The sequence below is a fragment of the Elgaria multicarinata genome, chromosome 4, assembly GCF_023053635.1.
Source record: "Elgaria multicarinata webbii isolate HBS135686 ecotype San Diego chromosome 4, rElgMul1.1.pri, whole genome shotgun sequence".
Lineage (NCBI taxonomy): Eukaryota > Metazoa > Chordata > Lepidosauria > Squamata > Anguidae > Elgaria > Elgaria multicarinata.
The window spans coordinates 50,876,855-50,895,922 of record NC_086174.1 but is presented as its reverse complement, the minus strand read 5'-3'; the positions used below and the strand labels follow the sequence as shown (position 1 = coordinate 50,895,922).

The window sequence follows — 19,068 nt, the reverse complement described above, 5'->3', positions numbered from 1 at the left end:
TATGGTAAAATAATAAAGCATCTGCACAAAAGCCTAGGTGGTACAAATGCTGTAGATATCTTTGTTATATATTTTTGAACTGTTCATTCATGTTGCTTGCAACAATTCTGGGTTATTGAGATGTGTGAACTGGACTACTGAATGTAATGGGACTTACTCCCTGATAAGCAGTTATGGGATTGAGGCTAGGTTTGGTACTAGCAGGATCTCCTAGCAATCTATGCTGGGCATTAAACAATCAAGTCCTAAATTTCATAACGCTAGTATTATTTTATTTATTTAATCCATTTAAAATTACTTTTAGGCCATCTTTAAGCATGGAATCCTTATGGAGTTATCTTACTCTAATTTGTTTCAAATATGTGCCCAGCTTAGGAAATACTCAATAATGATTGCAAATGTAAGACATCTTTCCAAGTTCAAAGCCTTCTTCTCTTAGCAATGACTTCACTTTTGTAGTCTCAATGGTGAATTTAAAAAAGATAAGTAGAGTGAGGCTAACAGGAGAGCAGCGAAAATATTAACGTAACAAAATATTACCAAGATTGGCCCTGTTCAGAAGACACCTTAAACCACGGTGGTTAAAATCTTAACTACCGTGGTTAAAGTTGTCTTCTGAACAGGGCCATTATCTCTTCTAAACTATTCCTATCAAACTCACTCAAAGTATGGCAAAATAATAATAATAATAATAATAATAATAATAATAATAATAATAATAATAATAATTTATTACATTTTTATACCGCCCAATAGCCGAAGCTATGTATGCTTTTATATAGCTTGTTAAATAACCCAAACTTAAAAGATAGATTACTACAGGAATAAAGGCAAAGGGGCTATGCTGCTTCTAATTTTTATTTTACTTATTCAGGCTGATGCCCCACCCACCCAAGAAGCCTAATCTATTTTAGAAATTATAGCTACTCAAAATCTTGGATAGAATCAGAAAGCCTTTGTTAGCCTGGAACTAATTTGGTTATTAGAAGAAAGAGCCCTCTCTCCTTATGAGATTTGTAGTTTTTCCACAAAGATGTCAAGAAAAATTAAATATCCCTCCCCAATATTTAAATTGGCACTGAAACTGTCCCTTACTTTGAATATACACCAGAGCTCCGAAAAGCTATACTCTCCGACCGGTCAGAAGCAACTTCCATGGACTCTTGAACAGACCTAAAAAACAATTTTTCAGATTGAAGTTTAAAATGTTTTCAATCGTTTCAACCACAACATACTGTCAAAAGGGGAAAAAAAGAAAAACCTCAGCAGATTAGGCAGCTGTAGATTCCACCTGAAGAACTTTTAACCCTAAAAAAAAGCCAACCCAGTGAAGAAAGAAGCATCTCCCCAAACATTGCTTAAAGAAAGTCAGGCAATTCTTTGGTTTGGGAAGAAGACTTGAGTTAATGACTTTAGTAGAACAAGTCACTTCTTCAGGCCTAGTGATCTCTATATGTGTACATATATGAAGAGAACTTGCCTTTAAGCTTATGATGATATGAAGACTGACCCACAATCTTAAAATCATCTCTCTATTTTTGCCAGATCACAGGGGCAACAGCTATAAGACTTTTCCCACTGGCTAGAGAGTTCCCTGGCAAGAGCAGTGAAAGGAGCAAGTGCCCCTCTAGGAGAGCCACCGGGATTGCTTTTTTGCAACAATAGCTGATGGGCTACCATCAGGAGGACCGCGGGAGGAGAGAGAGTGGAGGAACTGTCAATCAAATATCATGATAGATTTTACTCAACTCCACAGTAGCCCACAGTCACACAACAGCGGAGTTAGAACATGTTGTGTGGAGAGTACCCCCTAAAAACTCAAACATTAAGAGTTTTCACACTGTGTTGACTAACATGTTGTCTGAACTGAGCCACCCTTTCAGCCCTAAAAAGAGCCCCCAAGGCAATTCACAACTTTTAGAACACTTTCACAATTAAAATAAGGCAAAACAAATCAGATAAAATAGATACACAAACAGGCAAGATTAAAATACAGCAAAAGCTTGGTGGAATAAAGGTGTCTTGAACACCCATGTAAAAGACATGAAAGAAGGTGCTAGTCTTACTTCCATTAGGAAGGAATTCTATGATCAAGACACCTCCACTGTTGTCTTACATCACCATTGCCATTTACTTTTACTATTTACTATGCTTACTTTTTCTATTTTAGTTTGGCTTTGTTACTTTTAAATGTCCCTGTTGTTCACTGTGGGATACTGTATTGTACGTTTTCATTATATACGGAATGATCTCCCTGACGAGGCTCGCCTGGCGCCAACATTGTTATCTTTTCGGCTCCAGGTCAAGACAAACAAAGTATGCTGAGTTTTTAACTGACCCCAGAATAGTTGCTTTAAATGAAAATTGTTGTTTTTATGCTTTTGATGGTTCTAAGTTTTTGTATATTTGTTTTTAATGTTCACTGTTTTTAACCTTTGTAAACCGCCCAGAGAGCTTCAGCTATGGGGCGGTATATAAATGTAATAAATAAATATTTCCTAAAGTAGGGAGTATTTTTTAAAATGACCTCATTAAACATGTAACTTACTCCACAGATGCCTCATTTGATGTTTCTTGGGAATCAGAAGACGACCTATTTGTAGAACCATTTGTATGGGTAGCACTTCTTTCAGTCTGGAAAATAATACAGAATAACTGAATAACTGCAAATTAAAATATATTTTTCAACAAAAAGTAACAATGGAAATGGAAGGAATGGCATGATTAAATCAGTACTTTGACAGCAATGATTTATTAAATTATGTCAGTGATAACGATTGCAATTATCATATGACATCCTGACTGTTTGAGATCTTTCATCACATGATCACTCAAGGAGAGATGCTCTTGGAAAATGGAGAGATTAACAGATCTCAATGGGAAAATGTTCCTACATAATGAGACTGTCACTGTGTGAATGAACAGTTAATAAGCAGACTGAATTTACCCAAGCATGTGCTCTAGCATCCAATGGAGATATAAACTTATTGAGGATTTTTTTAGAATAATCCACTGGGCTATAATCCTATATATACTTACCTGAGAATAGGCTCCATTGAAAACAGCAAGGTGCACTTTTGAAGTGAAAATCTTATTTTATTGAATAGTCACACTAATATCTTTAAGGGAATAAATAGCTACCTGTGTCAGAAGGTAGGGCAAACTGAAGAAGGGCCTCAAAAGTTCTCAAAAGTATGGGCAGGTTAATGTGCCCCTGAGATACCCTGATTAGCACAAGCACTTGGAATTAGTCTTGGAAATACAGAGGAAGCCAGTTTCTACAGGATATTCAACAGCAGCCCCATGATTAATGGTCAACATAGGTGTCAGTGGGACCTGAATAACTCTGTCCGGACTACCTCTGGCCAGGAGTCTCAGTTGGTTTACTAACATAAGCTTGCTCAAAGTGTGTTATGTCACCAATGTATCCAAGGTGAGGTCCATGTGTATCAGCAAATTCAGATTACAAAGATGATTCTTAAGGGGGAGCATAAGGCCAACCACAACGTTCTGAAACCCGCCTCCCAAGTCAGTTAGGCCACTTATCAACAAAACCTACTTGTCTGAATTTGACCCTTCAGTTTATTAGCTCCCATCCAGTCCATTACAGTTTCTAGATACTTTCACTTCTTCATCTGACTCCAGATTAAAAAGGGAGTCCTACAGCTCCCTACACACATTCCCAACAACAGTTAATTCACTGACGATGCTCAGTGTCATATCTTGTCTCGCACCCCTCCCCTGGGCTAACAAAGCAGCAATAATGCCCAGAGAAGGGATTCAGTCACATGACTGAATGTTCGTATACCATGTTAATCAATTCAACATGAAAACAGACAGCACTGGATACTGCTTCAAGTCTGCAAGGGGGGACACGTTTAACTGATTAATTGGTTTACACCTGTAAAGAAAACAAGGTGTCTTAGGGATGGGTAGACTTCAGCCTTGCAAAATTAACATTTTTTTTTTACTAGCACCCTGAGATCCCCCAAACAAGGCCAGATATAAAGAGATATACAAAGAATCCAAGAATTCTGAGCCCAGGAATTTGGTTTGAATATTTGAAATGAACTTGAGCTCACAGTCCTTCCAGTCCAAAACTCACTCCGTGAGACCCCACTCACCCCTGGTTTTTTCATTTCAGTAATGTGAGGGGGAGTTATTTTGTTGTTGCCTAAAAACTACCAACAGTTCTCAAAATCTAACTTTACCCCACCTGTTTTATCTCATGGTACAATTTGTTCTTAAGAACCAACTTCTCTGTTACCAATCAAAATGTAAATATTATTGCTGATCAGATTTCATACTTAATTTTAAGTTTAACTTTTACTTAGACCAGCCTTCTCTAATCTGGTACCCTCCAGATGTTCTGAGCTTCAACTCCCATCAGCCCCAACCAGCATGGCCAATAGTTAGGAATTCTGGGAGTTGTAACCCAAAAAAACTGGAGGGTTCCAACTTGAGGAATCGTGATTTAACACTTTGAACAGGTTATTTCTAGGGTGACCATATGAAGAGGAGGACAGGGCTTCTGTATCTTTAACAGTTCTATAGAAAAGGGAAATTCAGCAGGTGTCATGCAGCACCTGGTGAAATTTCTTCTTCATCACAACAGTTAAAGCTGCAGGAGCCCTGCCCTCTTTTGTATCTGGTCACTATAGTGTAACTCCTGCTGAAATTCCCTTTTCTATACAACTGTTAAAGATACAGGAGCCCTGTTCTCCTTTCCATATGGTCAGCCTAGTAATTTCTGTCAAGAAAGCAAGTTTTACAAAAGCAAGAATACAACGCTAAACAAGTTCCACACAACACTATTCTATACAGCTGCTAAGTTCCTGCTGTTTCTTTTGTGCCTGCAGGACCCACTGCTAGCATAACAGAAAGCTCGCACTTCCTAAAGCAACCCTGGGAACAAGAGGAAATGCTCAATTCCAAACGGCCAGCAGAGCTCCACTGACCTACCCTGTTCCAGAAGTATGCATGTCTGCTCATATCTATAGATGGGGGGGGAACCAGAAGAAAAAAAAGTTCCCCCCCATTTTTTCCCGAAGCCTTTTTTGCTTTTTTCCAAAAAATTGAAACAAATAAAAAAATATGAAGAAAAAATTGATTATGGGATGTTTTATTTTAGCATGATGAATAAAATGTTTAAGAGAAGGTGTTCAGATATTTACTTCTCCAAATGATTTCTAAAAACTATGCACAGTATCAGATTATTACAATTTCTGTGCACCAAGGACAAGCAAGTCCTATGTTGCAAACTAAGTCTACAACTCTCAAATGCAAGAGAGCAAGATGCATTTCTACCTCTAGGGGGCACTACCACTGAAGCAGAGACTGAAACTGATAGCTATAGCTCAGAAAGTAAGTCTGATTAATGCAAATACAATGCAAAATGCAATAAATAAATACATTTCATGCATATTCATTGAATCTTGGTTTCCATCCCCCCCCACCCCTTTTTCTTAGTTCTCTTTATGGGAATGGGTGCTTTATGACCGCTTGACACTGTGGAGGACTAGCAGAGACATAAATAATTTTCTTTGTTAATAATGTTGATGGTTTCTTCTGTTGTTTTTAATCGTTTTTTGCCTGCTCCCCATAAACTGGCAAAACCAAAGAGGTTCCTTACAGTTCTGGTGTTCTTTACGGTTCAGGAGCTTTAGCTCCATCTGTTACCAAAAAAAGGTAAAAAATTTAAAAAGTAAATTCAATTTGTAATAATTGTTCGAATACACTGTACTTTTAATATAGCAATGTAATAATTTTATGCCAAAACCAACTTAGACATAATTACATTTTATGTTCCTAAAGTAACGAAGTGACTTTCAATCTGTAAAAAGTGCTAGTATTGCGTTATTTCATTTTTTTCTGAAAATTTCCATGGCTTCAAAATTTCCAGAAATTTTACATCTTTACTCATATCCATTTGCTTAAGGGTCTGCTAGCTTTCCATTGCACCAGTGTGTCCTGCTAGCACGCAGGGAGCACTGGATACTGTCCACAGACCTCGAAAAGAAGCCTCATAAAGCAGCACTGACTTCTTACCCTGGAATGTGAAATGAACTATAAATAATGACTCTGGTTTATATATACATTAAGGAATCATGAATTTACTTCTTTATCTTTCCTGCAAGTGTAATACATACCGTGGAAGCGGGTTGGAGAATCAACTTTTCATATGCCAGTTTGGCTGCATTCTGTTTTGCAATTTGTGCACTATTTCCTGTGCCCTCACCAAATTCTTTGCCATCAATTTTACAGATGTAGGAAAAGCTAAAAAATACAAGGTGGGGGGGGGGAATCAGTTAGTATTAAGTGATGTAGACTAAGACTGCAATCCAGCCCACACTTTCCTGGGAGCAAGCCCCACTTAATGTAGTGGGATTTACTTCTGAATAGGTATACAACAGATTGCACTGTCAAATTGCTTCCATGCTAGGTGTTTACTGCAGAACAGCTACTCGGTTTGATGGGATATTTATATGACATTGTCATGCAATTGTTTTTCCAGTGTATTCCCCCCCTGGGTCCTTCTATGTTCCCAGACTACAAAAAATTGGTTGATGATGATGATTAGAAATAACAAATCAGTAGTACAACATGCACAGGTGAAGACCACGGCTTCAGCTAGACCTAGTGGTTTAACGCAATGGAGGGTTGAAGATCCCGCGATATTTTTATCATAAGATTTCCCCTCTGTTCACACGTGGCATGTGATGACCTCAGAGGGAGAGGCGTCAGGCCCACCATTTTGTTTTTAAAGAGACAGGGGCACACGAGCGCTCGTGGGCAAAAGTTAAGTCCTTTTTTTAAAAAAATTAAATAAATCTCTGCTCCGCCCACCCTAGCCTGAGGAGCTCTGCGCCCCGTGCGCAAGTCCTGGCTCCTTGCGAGGAGCCAAGACTAACAGCAACGCTCAGCCCGAGACCGTGGAAAAAAAAGGCCTAAAGTGGAGGGCGAGATCCCGGGGCAAGGGAGGGATCATCCCTCCCTGATCCCAGGATCCCCTGTGCATCATGTGGACGCACATGGATGATCCTGGGAATCCCCCCAGGATAAAGCCCCATCTAGCTAAGGCCCACATTGGCGCTTCTTTTCCATCTTTTCAAATGTGTACTAAAGTGCTTTTTCAAAGTAACCCAATCCAACAAACCTGTGTCTGACAAAAACTGGAATATGGTAACTAATATGTTATCATGAGATATATTGATAACATTAAGTCCAATTCATTTATTTCCAAAGATACGATGTAGTAACTTTGTAAGTTCTGAAAATAATTGTAATACACAACCAAACCAACCAAAATTCTATTGCAATTATTCAAAATAAAACCAAATGTATTTCGACCGAATTGTTTTCTTCAGTGGTCCCTTACAAAAAAAATTTTTTAAAGCGTGAATATAAACATTAATCCGATCTATTCATATGTATAATGCAAATGTAAAGTATGGAACAATATATTTATTTTGTCAATACTGAAAGATTTCAGTATAAATCTTGTTATTCTTTGCCCAAATTAGGTTAAAATACATGTCTATGTGTACCCCAAGTAACCATATAAACATTAATGGGGTTTCATGAGTTTCTATTACATCTTAAGACTAAAAAATATCTTCACATAGGCTGCAATTCAGAATAGTCCCAGATTCCTTCTTGAACCATCTGAACCCACTTTTCCAAAGAGTTGGGTGAAGAGAAGAAAAAAAAATCCTCTTGTCAGTTTGTATAAAGCCAGATTCAGTGCAGAACTCATCTTATTCATTTATTTATTAAAACGTTTGTATCCCGCCCTATATCACTGAGATCAAAGGGAGGCATATGGATAAAATAGATTCAAACAGTATAAAACAATAAACAATTCACACAGCTAAAAATGTATTAAACTATTAACAAACTAATACCAGTAAAAAAAATTAAAACCAATAAAAGGAAATAAAACTATGTGCAGCTTTAGGCAAATTTAACCCTCAAAGGCTTTGATAAAAAAAAAAAACCATTTTAACTTGGAGCCGAAATGAAGCCTGCCTCTGCGCCAGTGGGGCCTCCAAGGGGAAGGATTTCCACAACTGGGGTGTCACAACAGAAAAGGCCCTCTCCCATATCCCACCATAATGTATGCCTCGCATTGGTGGGACGCAGAGGAGGGCTCCTCCAACAGATCTCAAATCTCAGTCAGGCGTGTGTGTGTGTGTGTGTGTGTGTGTGTGTGTGTGTGTATGTATGTATGTATGTATGTATATATATATATATATATATATATATATATATATATGGGAGAGGCGTTCCCTCAATTAGTGAGGTCCCAAGCCTCCCTCAAGTATCGAGGTCTTCTCCTCTTTGCTCTGGATAGAATAAGAGAAAGAAAGACCAGGAGGGGAAAGAGAATTCCCCAAACCAAGTAGCTCCTGGTGGGTGCTGGGAGTTGTAGTCCAAGACATTGGGAGAGCACCATGTTGGAGAAAGCTAGTGTAATGTACATTAAAAAAGCTATATACGCCCTGGATGATGGAAAGTGTAGATTACCACATGGCGCTTTATTCATTATTAAGAATAATGATTAAGCCACCAAGTCTGGAAGCATGGCACTGAGTCATGTGTGTTCAGGCACATATATAATAAAAATAAAGCATTTCTGATAGCTTACATTGGCATATGGTCCAATCCAGTTTTATCCTTCAAAAAATATGTAACAATTACTTTGTTCCTATTTGCATATTCATTGAGCGAGGAAATATAGTTAACTGAACGTGGAGATGAGGCTTCTGTTAAGTTTTCAGCCGGTTCCGGCAACTTTGATGGTTGCAGGGTTGATGATGTTGATGTTGATGGGGAGGGCAGCGGCTGCACCACTGGTCTTAAGGCCGGATTTCCCTACAAGCAACATGCATAAGTTAAGTTTCCTTAAGAGCAGAGAGAGGCAGCTCCTTAACTCCTCCTTACCACATGGGGAGGGTAGCTCCACTCTAACCTTGAGTTTCATGTTCCATGTTGGTGGCAGGCACTGCAATATCGTTTGCTAACCAGAGCAATGTTTTGCAATGTGTATTGGTGATGACAATATGCATCCAACCCAAAGGGGGGTGAGGGAAGAGGACAGACCTGGCTGTGGACAGATCTGAGAATTGTCGGTATTAACTAGCCCCTTTGCCAGGGAGAGTTGAGATGGTGCCAATAAAGGAGCACTCTCTGAAAAAACTCAATTCTCCCAATAGGTTCCTAAGAACATAAGAAGAGCCATGCTGGATCAAAGCAAGGGTCGATCTAGTCACAATGGCCAACCAGTTGTTGACCAGGAACCCACAAGCAGGACAGCAACAGCACCCTCCTGCCCATGTTCCCCAACAACTGGTGTACATAGGTTTACTGCCTCTGATACTGGAGGCAGCACAGACCATCAAGACTAGTTGCCATTGAACGCCTCCAGGAATTTATCCACCACCTTTAAAAGCCATCCAAATTAGTAGTCATCACTACCTCTTGCGGAAGTGAATTCCAGAGTTTAACTACGCATAGTGTGAAGATGTACTATCTTTTATCTGCCCTGAATCTCCCTGGTATCCTCCACCATGCAGAGTAGAAATGCATTTCTGTAAAGAAGCTTTTTATGCTTTTTTGACAGTTTTAAAAATATTTTCTTCCTTTTGTTTTTACATGATGTGAACTCTGATTGACTTCATTATACCCTATATATAAACCTATATGCACTAGTTGCTGGGGAACATGGGTAAGAGTGCTGTTGCACTGTGTCATGCTGGTGGGTTCCTGGTTGACTGCTGGTTGGCCACTGTGTGAACAGAGTGCTGGACTAGATGATTTTGGTCTGATCCAGCATGGCTCTTCTTATATTCTACCAAGATAACATTCTTTCTAAAATAAGAACTTTAGGGCACAATCCTATGCATAGCTTGTTGGGAAATGTTGGGCGCTGTAGGATGCTTTTGTGTCTAGGATTGCGCCCTTAAAGTATCTTTGATGGTTTGGCACAAGAGCGGTGGCAGACCTACCAAGGTTTGTAAGGGGTTTTGTACCTTTTTTGTTAAATCTGGCTGTAGAGTAATGAGGAAAACTCTTACCTGCTTCCGTTTTCATGAGAAGGAGAAATGGGACATATGCATGGGTACTAATGGAATATGGGCTAATCATGTTATCTGCCTCGAGCGGTTGCCTCTCTCTTTTCTGGCCAAAGATTATTATTTTTTAAATCATCCCTGTTCAAATGCATGTATTCTATATGTTCCACTTACCTGCCTTTCTTGCTGTATGATTTCCCAAGCTAATGCTGCTGCGTGATGTCTTGCCAGCTTCTTTGTTTTAGCAGTTGCTTCGCTATACTGTCTTTGGTCTATTACAACTGCTACAGTGAATCTGGATTGAAAAAAATAATTCACAAAACATTTAGAGGAGGGAGAACACAGGCCGAATTTAAACACGCTTAAAGACTTGAAAGCTAGCAAGAATGCTAAATAAAACAGAAAATGGAGTCTTCAGAAATGTATAGTTACTGTAAATCTGTGATTCCCAATATTTATAATTCATAAAATATTGCTAAATTCAATTGTCCTTCATCTACAAGATCTTCATATTCATCACTTGAGGGAGACCAGGAGGTAGGAATAGCAGAAAAGTAACGTTATACTATGTCTGCAACTAGGGGTGTGCAGAGCGGGTCTGCTCCTCCCTGAAATGTAGGGCAGAGCTCTGTTGAGCAGGTTCTCTGCTCCAATTTTTGGAGTGGGGCTGTCTCTCCACACCTCCAGATTACCCATTGGAAAACTGCTCTGTTTTCAGAGAACCACGCTATTATCATCAATGGGAATTAACAAAAATGCATACATCTCCATCATTTAAAAAGACTTGAAACTTGGCACCCTGGTAGCTCTTAAGTGGGGCTTTATCCATGCCAAGTTTAAAGCAGATTCCTTGATTTTTATGGGTTTTTTTTTTAAAAAACCCATCAAAATATTTCCTCACACACACGTATTTCAAGATACACTCAGAAAAGCTTGCAGAGGTTTCAGAAACTATAAACCTCCTACAAAAGTCGAAGTCCCCTATCTTCATGCCATTATTTTAAATTATGGGTGTACTGTGTCTGAACTAGAATGAAACTATAACCAATTTTCTTCACTTCATGGAAAATTGATGTTGGCTGAAAGGAAGGATTTAGGGAAAATGCCTGTTAATGGAGGTTTAGAAGAGACAGCCCGTTCTCCTGAAGCTTTTATTGTTTAACTGATATTTTACCGTCTGTGTTTGTACTGCTTTTAATGGTTGTAAGCTGCCTTGGGAGAGCTTCTGCCCTAAAAGGTGGCTAGAAATGTTTTAAACAAATAAAATAAAATATAGAAATAATAACAGAAACAAAATTAAGAGCCTGCCTGACACTAAAAATGATGGCAGGCAGCTGCAGCTGACATTTCAAACTCACTTTCTCCAATGATTCAGTTTCAAGGAGCAAGGTGAAATGTAAGATAAAGGATTGGGAGGGAAAGACAAAGAGATTTTTTTGTATTTTTTAATATAGTTTTGGTGGAGGGGAGTAGACTAGATAACAGTAAAACACACACACATCGAAAAAGCAGAAGTGAGAGGTGGGTTGCTTTGAAGCAACTTGGATTTCAACAAGAACAAATACTGACTGAAACAGACAAAACGGGATTAAAAGAAAGGCTGGAAAGATAAAGGACGTTTTCTTAATTTCTTTTTAAATTTCTCAGTGGAGGTAATAGGGTAGAACAAGAACATACACACACACACACACACACACACACACACTCAATAACGGGCGAGTGTGGGTGGTTCTACAAGAAGCAAATAAAAGCAGACAGACACTCAGAGAAGAAAGCAACACAGCAAAATAAAAAGGAAGCAGGAGCTATCTCTCAGCAGCTAGAAATGAAGCAGACAGAGCAAGCACAGCTAAACAAATTGAGAGCTCCTGCTCTTTCTCTCGGAATTTCTCCTTCCTTCCCAATGCTCCACAAGGAATGAGTTCCAGGACAAGAACAAATGGGTTATATAATTCTCAATCCCTCCCCCTAAGCAACGTCATTGGAGGGGGGCAGGGAAGAGACTGTGGCTATTGGTTAGCCACAGTTGTCAATCTCAAAACTTCCCCTCCCTCACCCCTAGCTTCTTCCAAATATGGAAGCGTTCAGTTAGTCATCCATCAACATGAAACGAGCCCTCATGTCATTTAAAAAGCCTTTGGATATCTGTGGATCCATTCGGGTCTCTGAATGATCTTCTAAATGCACCACAGGTTTCTGACGGTTTTAAAACTGCCTGCTAACCACATCACGATTTTGGAGGTCCATCAGACCCCTGGATTTTCGGTGTGGAGCACAGACCTCTAGATGTTATATGCTACCAGAGCCAGGACAGGAATCCCTTTTTATCTGAGGGCCAATTCCTGCAGAGGCAATCTCTCAGGGACCACATGCCAACAACGGGCAGTGCCAGAGATCTCCCCTCCTGCCCACACTGCCCCAGTTTGCACATAACAACCTACTTGATACAGCATGGCAAACCAGAATATGGGGTGAATGTGGGTTGTTGTTGAATTGTGGGTTGTTGTATGAACCCAGCAACATTAACAAACCATGGTTTAACCATGAGCAACTCACAGTTCACAACCCAACAAACAATGGGCCTGTTCAGAAAACCCACTAAGCCATGGTCAGACCGCAAACCCTTTTGCAGCAAAAGGTTAGTGAGTGTGTTTAAACAGTGACTGTTAACAGGGGCAACTTGACACTGTTTTAACTTGGATTATGTAGTGACCCCACTCACTACATACCAAGTTGCAGAGTGGGTTAAAGACTGTTTGAGGGACTCAGGGTACAGGACTTCTCTTTAAGAAGGGGCAGAGGGTGATGCATTTCTATTCTTGGCTGTCTCTATCTGGGGAACTGACTTGAGCGGGAAAATGAGACAGTGCTACACAGAATATGCATCACCCGCTCTACAGCCTAGGAACTTAATTTGGTATGAGAAACAAGGGGCAAAACTAGGTATAGAGAAGGAAGCCTAACCCTGTCCTATGCTTGTTCTCGAGTACTAACAAATCCAGGTGGAGTGAGAAGCTGTGACAGTCGAGAAGTGTTTCATTAGTAGAACTATTGAATTCGGGAGAGGGCAGGATTGAACAAGTTTGAGGGAAGGGCTGGAGCTTTCTATCCGTCTCCCATCAATACTGAGACTAGATCCATACCTAACAGGATATGACACTTTGAAAACGTTTTGAAAACTGTACCTGGAGTGTGTCCTGGGCCCCAACCTTTGTCACTACTGTTATAAACCATTTTAAAGCAGTAATGTAGATCCTGCCTGAGTCTTAGGCTGCATGACAATCTTTGCACAGCACAGATCTTGAATTTTCCCCATCATATCTTGACATTATTCATCAACTTACATGCGGTCATGAGGAGGGCCTGTGGCATTAACGTCTTTATACTCCGCTTTTAAATTATTTCTCTGACAATATTCATTAAGTTTCGCCATGCACGCATGTGGGACAGCCTGGTTGACTGCCATTTTGGTGAAGTCTATGAAAATGGAAGAAATTCTGATAAGGAACACTGCACTCTTAATAACGTTTGTCTCTTACAATTAAGTATTAAAAAACAAGTCTAAACACAAGCTCTCCTTCCCCCAATCATGTTGCAGCTGTAATGATAGCCACAGCGGCTTTCACGACTGACTCCTTCCACCAGGAGACTCAGTATGAGCATGGTGGCCGAGTACCAAATGCCTAAACTACATCCACAAATTTTAAAATTATTATTATTACCTTTTCACCTCTTGGAAGGAACCCAAAGTGGTTTAAATAGTCCTCTTCCTCTCCATTTTATCCTCACAACCTTGTGAGGTAGCTTAGGCTGAATGTCTGTGACTGCCCCAAAAGTCACCCAGTGGCAGAGCTCCTGAGTCCCAGTCCAACACTCTAACCACCACACCACACGCTATATCTGCAACAGCACTAGATTGTGAGCATTTTTTCCCCAGAACAAGGAGAGGTATTTCCCCCCTCTCCTTCCTCCATCATAGGATTGGAAGGCCAAACATAATGTGGTGTTTTTTTTTGGGGGGGGGAATAGCAGCCACTGGAAGACACCAAGTACATCACTCTAACCACTATTGCTGGGAATGCTGGAAGTCGTAGGATTTCTGTCTAAACACGCATAGGATTGCAAACTAAAACAAACAACAACTCTCTTGACCTAGGGCAAGTCTGGGCATATCTCCAGGTGGGCAAACCAAACTTGCAAGGGGAATCCAGTGACATGTCGGGGGATTTGGTGGGTCCTAATCAAAGGTGGGCATGCCCCCTTGGGGGACGACCATGTTGTCCTCCTTTTCGGATTCCAAAATATGGCCACCCTACGTTTGGGGGAGGCGGGGAACCGGGCTTGGGTGACACCTCCCCCCCCCGCCCGGGACAGGGCTGGTGCCTCCTGTGTCAACTTGGCCAGCCTTGGGTACCATGCCCTTTAACTTGCGCGGAAGTGGGCAGGGGGCCTCCATTTGCAGCTTCGCCTCATGCAACCCAACGCCTTGGGCCGGCCCTGATCCCGCTGGAATCATTACAGAACTATGAAGAGGTTGGGGATGCCAGCCTCTATTCCCCGACCGCAACGCCTCCCCCCTCCCCCTCCCGGGGTCCGAGACAGACACGTCCAGCCTCTGAATACTCACTGACGCAGCAGCAGCAGCTTCTCCCTTCGGACAAGACGAGCCGCGGCACACCAGGGCGCCTGCCTTCTCTGGCGGAGCACCGTGGAGACAGCTGCGCTTTCGTTTCCTGCAACCCAGCCGCCGAGCTCCGCTCCTTCCGCGGCTCAGCCGCGCACGGCAGAGAATCGAAACTGCAACGAAGGAGCCGCGGAAAAAAGCGCGCCGCAAAGCGCCCTCTAGCGGACCCTCGCTACGTACGTGGATTAAGCAGCACCTCGTCTGGGAATCGGATCCGGTTGGCTGTTTACGGATAGGTAGAAGCAATGGGGAAGCAGGGCCCGGCTTTTGGATTAGCAGCAACGATGACATCGGTCATCTGCCCGCCCTGCCACGCACACACACACACACACCTCAGACTTTTTTGTTTCCTCCCGAGTTTAACTGCAGTTCTTGGAATGGGATGGGTTTTCCTAGCAACAGTGCACTGGCCTGAGCTATCTCTAGGGTGACTTGGGGTAAAATCCAACACAAGTCCTACTTAGAGTAGGCCCATTGAAATGAACGGGGCTTCAGTTAGTCCTGACTAAGTTAAATCCCATTCATTTCAATGGCTCAAGTCTAAGTAGGATTTAAGTTGGATTTTACTCCTGGTCTTAAATAGGTAATTTAAATAGGTACGTCATTAGCTTTATAGTCAAAAAGTACAGTGCAGTAATTCCATCTTTTCGTCCTTAATGGCTTTTTTTGCAGTAAGGAAAAGGACAGAAGAAACAGTGGGAAAACATGGGAGAGTTATGAGTAGAAGGTGATGTGTCTAAACTAGGGTGACCATATTTTGGAAACCAAAATGGAGTACAACATGCCCACCCCAAGGGGACATGCCCACCAATATGACCAGCCCCAAGGGGGCATGCCCACCAACACACCCAGCCCCCCAAAGCGGCGTGCCCACCCAAACATGGCCTTGGTCATGTCTGATTTCACAGCACACAAGACAAACCTGTTCTACATAACATCTTAATGTTAAAATCACTGGAATAAAGAACAAGTGAGATATTCAATGTATCTGAAATTAACTTCACTAATTCTTACTTTTGTAGCTTTTGCTGTACCATATGTACCTGCCCATACCTTAAGATCATCCACAGAGGCCCTTCTCCGTGAGCCCCTGCCAAAGGAAGTGAGGCAGGTGGCTACTAGGAGGAGGGCTTTCTCCGCTGTGGCACCCCGGCTGTGGAATGAGCTCCCCAGAGAGGTCCGCCTGGCGCCTACACTGTACTCTTTTCGTTGCCAGCTGAAGACCTTTTTATTTTCTCCGTATTTTAACACTTAATTTTAACTTAAATTTAAATTTTACAGTTCTCTCTCTGTATTTTAATCTTATATCCATTTTGCTGCATCGTTTTATCCTGGTTGTGCTTTTTATATTGTATTTTGTATTTGTGTTTTTAATCTGTTGGTTGTTTTATTATGGTTTTAATTTTTGTGAACTGCCCAGAGAGCTTCTGCTATTGGGCAGTATAAAATGTAATAAATAAAAAAATAAAAATACTTTGAAGCTTTTGCTATACTCTATGTGATACAGTCTCCCCTTCCCTCAAATATCTTTTCTGACTGCAAATCCTTCACTGGATGACCATAGTCTTACCTTTCCTAACATTTAACACTCTTTCCCCCATCACCTTTATCATATCCATACTCACAGATTTAGCATACCGCAACCACTGAACAAATGAAGTAGTTGAGAAGTACAGAAAAATCTAGTACAACAAACAAGCAAACAAGCATTCAGAAAGAGCATAAAATACTATTACCCTGCAAACATTAGCCATGGAACAAAATGGACTAAAGGCTAGCACCTTTAGCTTATTCCAACTTCAACCAGACATAACAGTCAAAAACAAAAACAAAAAACACATCTACCTCATTGATATAGTAATACCTAATGACAAAAATGTTGTAGAAAAGAAAGAGGGCAAGAGAGAAAAATATACACCACTGGCTATGGAAGTTAAAGAACTATGGCAACAGGAAAAAGTTACAATTATTCCGTTAGTCACATCAGTCACCAGCATCTTCTTCTTCTTCTTCTTCTTCTTCTTCTTCTTCTTATTATTATTATTATTATTATTATTATTATTTACAGAAAACCTTCAGAAATTAGGCCTACCAAAATATATGCATGCCAACACCCAGAAAGCAGTCATACTTAAAATATGTTCAATAGTCAGGAAATTTCTGAATCAGTAAAAAACTTGGCAAAGCCCATCATGTTCATCTAGAAAGACCGCCACAAGCAAGAAAAGAGAATCATAGAATCATAGAATAGCAGAGTTGGAAGGGGCCTACAAGGCCATCGAGTCCAACCCCCTGCTCAATGCAGGAATCCACCCTAAAGCATCCCTGACAGATGGTTGTCCAGCTGCCTCTTGAATGCCTCTAGTGTGGGAGAGCCCACAACCTCCCTAGGTAACTGATTCCACCGTCGCACTGCTCTAACAGTCAGGAAGTTTTTCCTGATGTCCAGCTGGAATCTGGCTTCCTTTAACTTGAGCCCGTTATTCCGTGTCCTGCACTCTGGGAGGATCGAAAAGAGATCCTGGCCCTCCTCTGTGTGACAACCTTTTAAGTATTTGAAGAGTGCTATCATGTCTCCCCTCATCTTCTCTTCTCCAGGCTAAACATGCCCAGTTCTTTCAGTCTCTCTTCATGGGGCTTTGTTTCTAGACCTCTGATCATCCTGGTTGCCCTCTTCTGAACACGCTCCAGCTTGTCTGCGTCCTTCTTGAATTGTGGAGCCCAGAACTTGACACAATGCTCTAGATGAGGCCTAACCAGGGCCGAATAGAGAGGAACCAGTACCTCACGTGATTTGGAAGCTATACTTCTATTAATACAGCCCAAAATAGCATTTGCCTTTCTTGCAGCCATATCGCACTGTTGGCTCATTTTCAACTTGCGATCCACAACAATTCCAAGATCTTTCTCGTTTGTAGTATTGCTGAGCCAAGTGTCCCCCATCTTGTAACTGTGCATTTGGTTTCTATTCCCTAAATGTAGAACTTGGCATTTATCCCTATTAAATTTCATTCTGTTGTTTTCAGCCCAGCACTCCAGCCTATCAAGATCACTTTGAAGTTTGTTTCTGTCTTCCAGGGTATTAGCTATCCCACCCAATTTTGTGTCATCTGCAAATTTGATCAGCGTTCCCTGCACCTCCTCGTCCAAATCATTAATAAAAATGTTGAAGAGCACTGGGCCCAGGACTGAGCCCTGCGGCACCCCACTCGTTGCTTCTCCCCAGTTTGAGAAGGTTCCATTGATAAGTACTCTTTGAGTCCGATTCTGTAGCCAACTGTGAATCCATCTAATAGTTGTTCCATCTAGCCCACTTTTAGCTAGTTTGTTAATCAGAATGTCATGTGGTACTTTGTCAAAAGCTTTGCTGAAGTCAAGATATATGATGTCCACAGCATTCCCACAGTCCACAAGGGAGGTTATCCTATCAAAAAATGAGATCAAATTAGTCTGACAGGATTTGTTCCTGACAAATCCATGTTGGCTTCTAGTAATCACTGCATTGATTTCAAGGTGTTTACAGATTGACTTCTTTATAATCTGCTCCAGAATTTTCCCAGGGATGGATGTCAGACTGACTGGTCTGTAGTTCCCTGGTTCCTCCTTTTTGCCCTTTTTGAAGATAGGGACAACGTTAGCCCTCCTCCAGTCGTCCGGCACCTCACCCGTCTTCCATGATTTTGCAAAGATAATAGACAAAGGTTCTGAGAGATAAATGATGATGATGATGGCAACCCTGTTAATTTTAAAAAAATATTTTTAAGAAAGATGAACAATTATCAGCAATTTTTACAAAACATATGTCATGGCAATTATATCAAACAAATTGGAGAGGAAGGTCTATGGGTCAAATTGCATTATTTAATAGGAATATCACCTCCAAATCATCCCCCACAACTGACACACAGAAAGCTACAGCCCTCCCCCCCCACACACACTGCAAACATGCACATGCATCCATTCACTCAAATCAAGGCATCCCATTCAGACATCATCACATCAATACACTCACACACTGCCAGCACACACACACACTCAGGATCACCCACTCCAAAAACAAACATGTGCACACACATCCGTTCACTCAAACAACCAGGCATCCTATTCACCCATACACTCTCACTCTCTCTTTCTCAAACACACTTGCTGCTGTTTCTCCTGCTGTAGCTGCTGCTGCTGGGCTGGAGATCATGCCAGCCCAGCAGAAGGCTAGTCCTTGGCCTTCTGCTGGGCTGGCGCAGTCGGGTCATCTGGTCACTCTAGACACGCACACACCAACCAAGTAAAATTCTGTGAATGAGGCAGGAGTAT

The 19,068-nt window shown here is 41.3% G+C and overlaps 1 protein-coding gene across 2 annotated transcripts in view; it reads right to left on the bottom strand.

The window, feature by feature from the left end:
• EIF2AK2 (eukaryotic translation initiation factor 2 alpha kinase 2) overlaps window positions 1-19,068 on the bottom strand; it is a 53,699-nt gene that overhangs the window by 18,685 nt on the left and 15,946 nt on the right. Inside the window, exons 1-7 of one of the 2 annotated variants that reach the window (XM_063124265.1) lie at window positions 14,701-14,834; window positions 13,418-13,550; window positions 10,248-10,368; window positions 8,648-8,874; window positions 6,150-6,276; window positions 2,549-2,634; window positions 1,096-1,173 (exon numbers count right to left, since the gene is read on the bottom strand). In XM_063124265.1, coding sequence (XP_062980335.1) covers window positions 1,096-1,173; window positions 2,549-2,634; window positions 6,150-6,276; window positions 8,648-8,874; window positions 10,248-10,368; window positions 13,418-13,539 — 761 coding nt within the window. In that variant the 5' untranslated portion in view covers window positions 13,540-13,550; window positions 14,701-14,834. Of the gene's footprint in view, window positions 1-1,095; window positions 1,174-2,548; window positions 2,635-6,149; window positions 6,277-8,647; window positions 8,875-10,247; window positions 10,369-13,417; window positions 13,551-14,700; window positions 14,835-19,068 lie in introns of those variants that run through there. The other variant, XM_063124266.1, reaches the window with a different exon arrangement.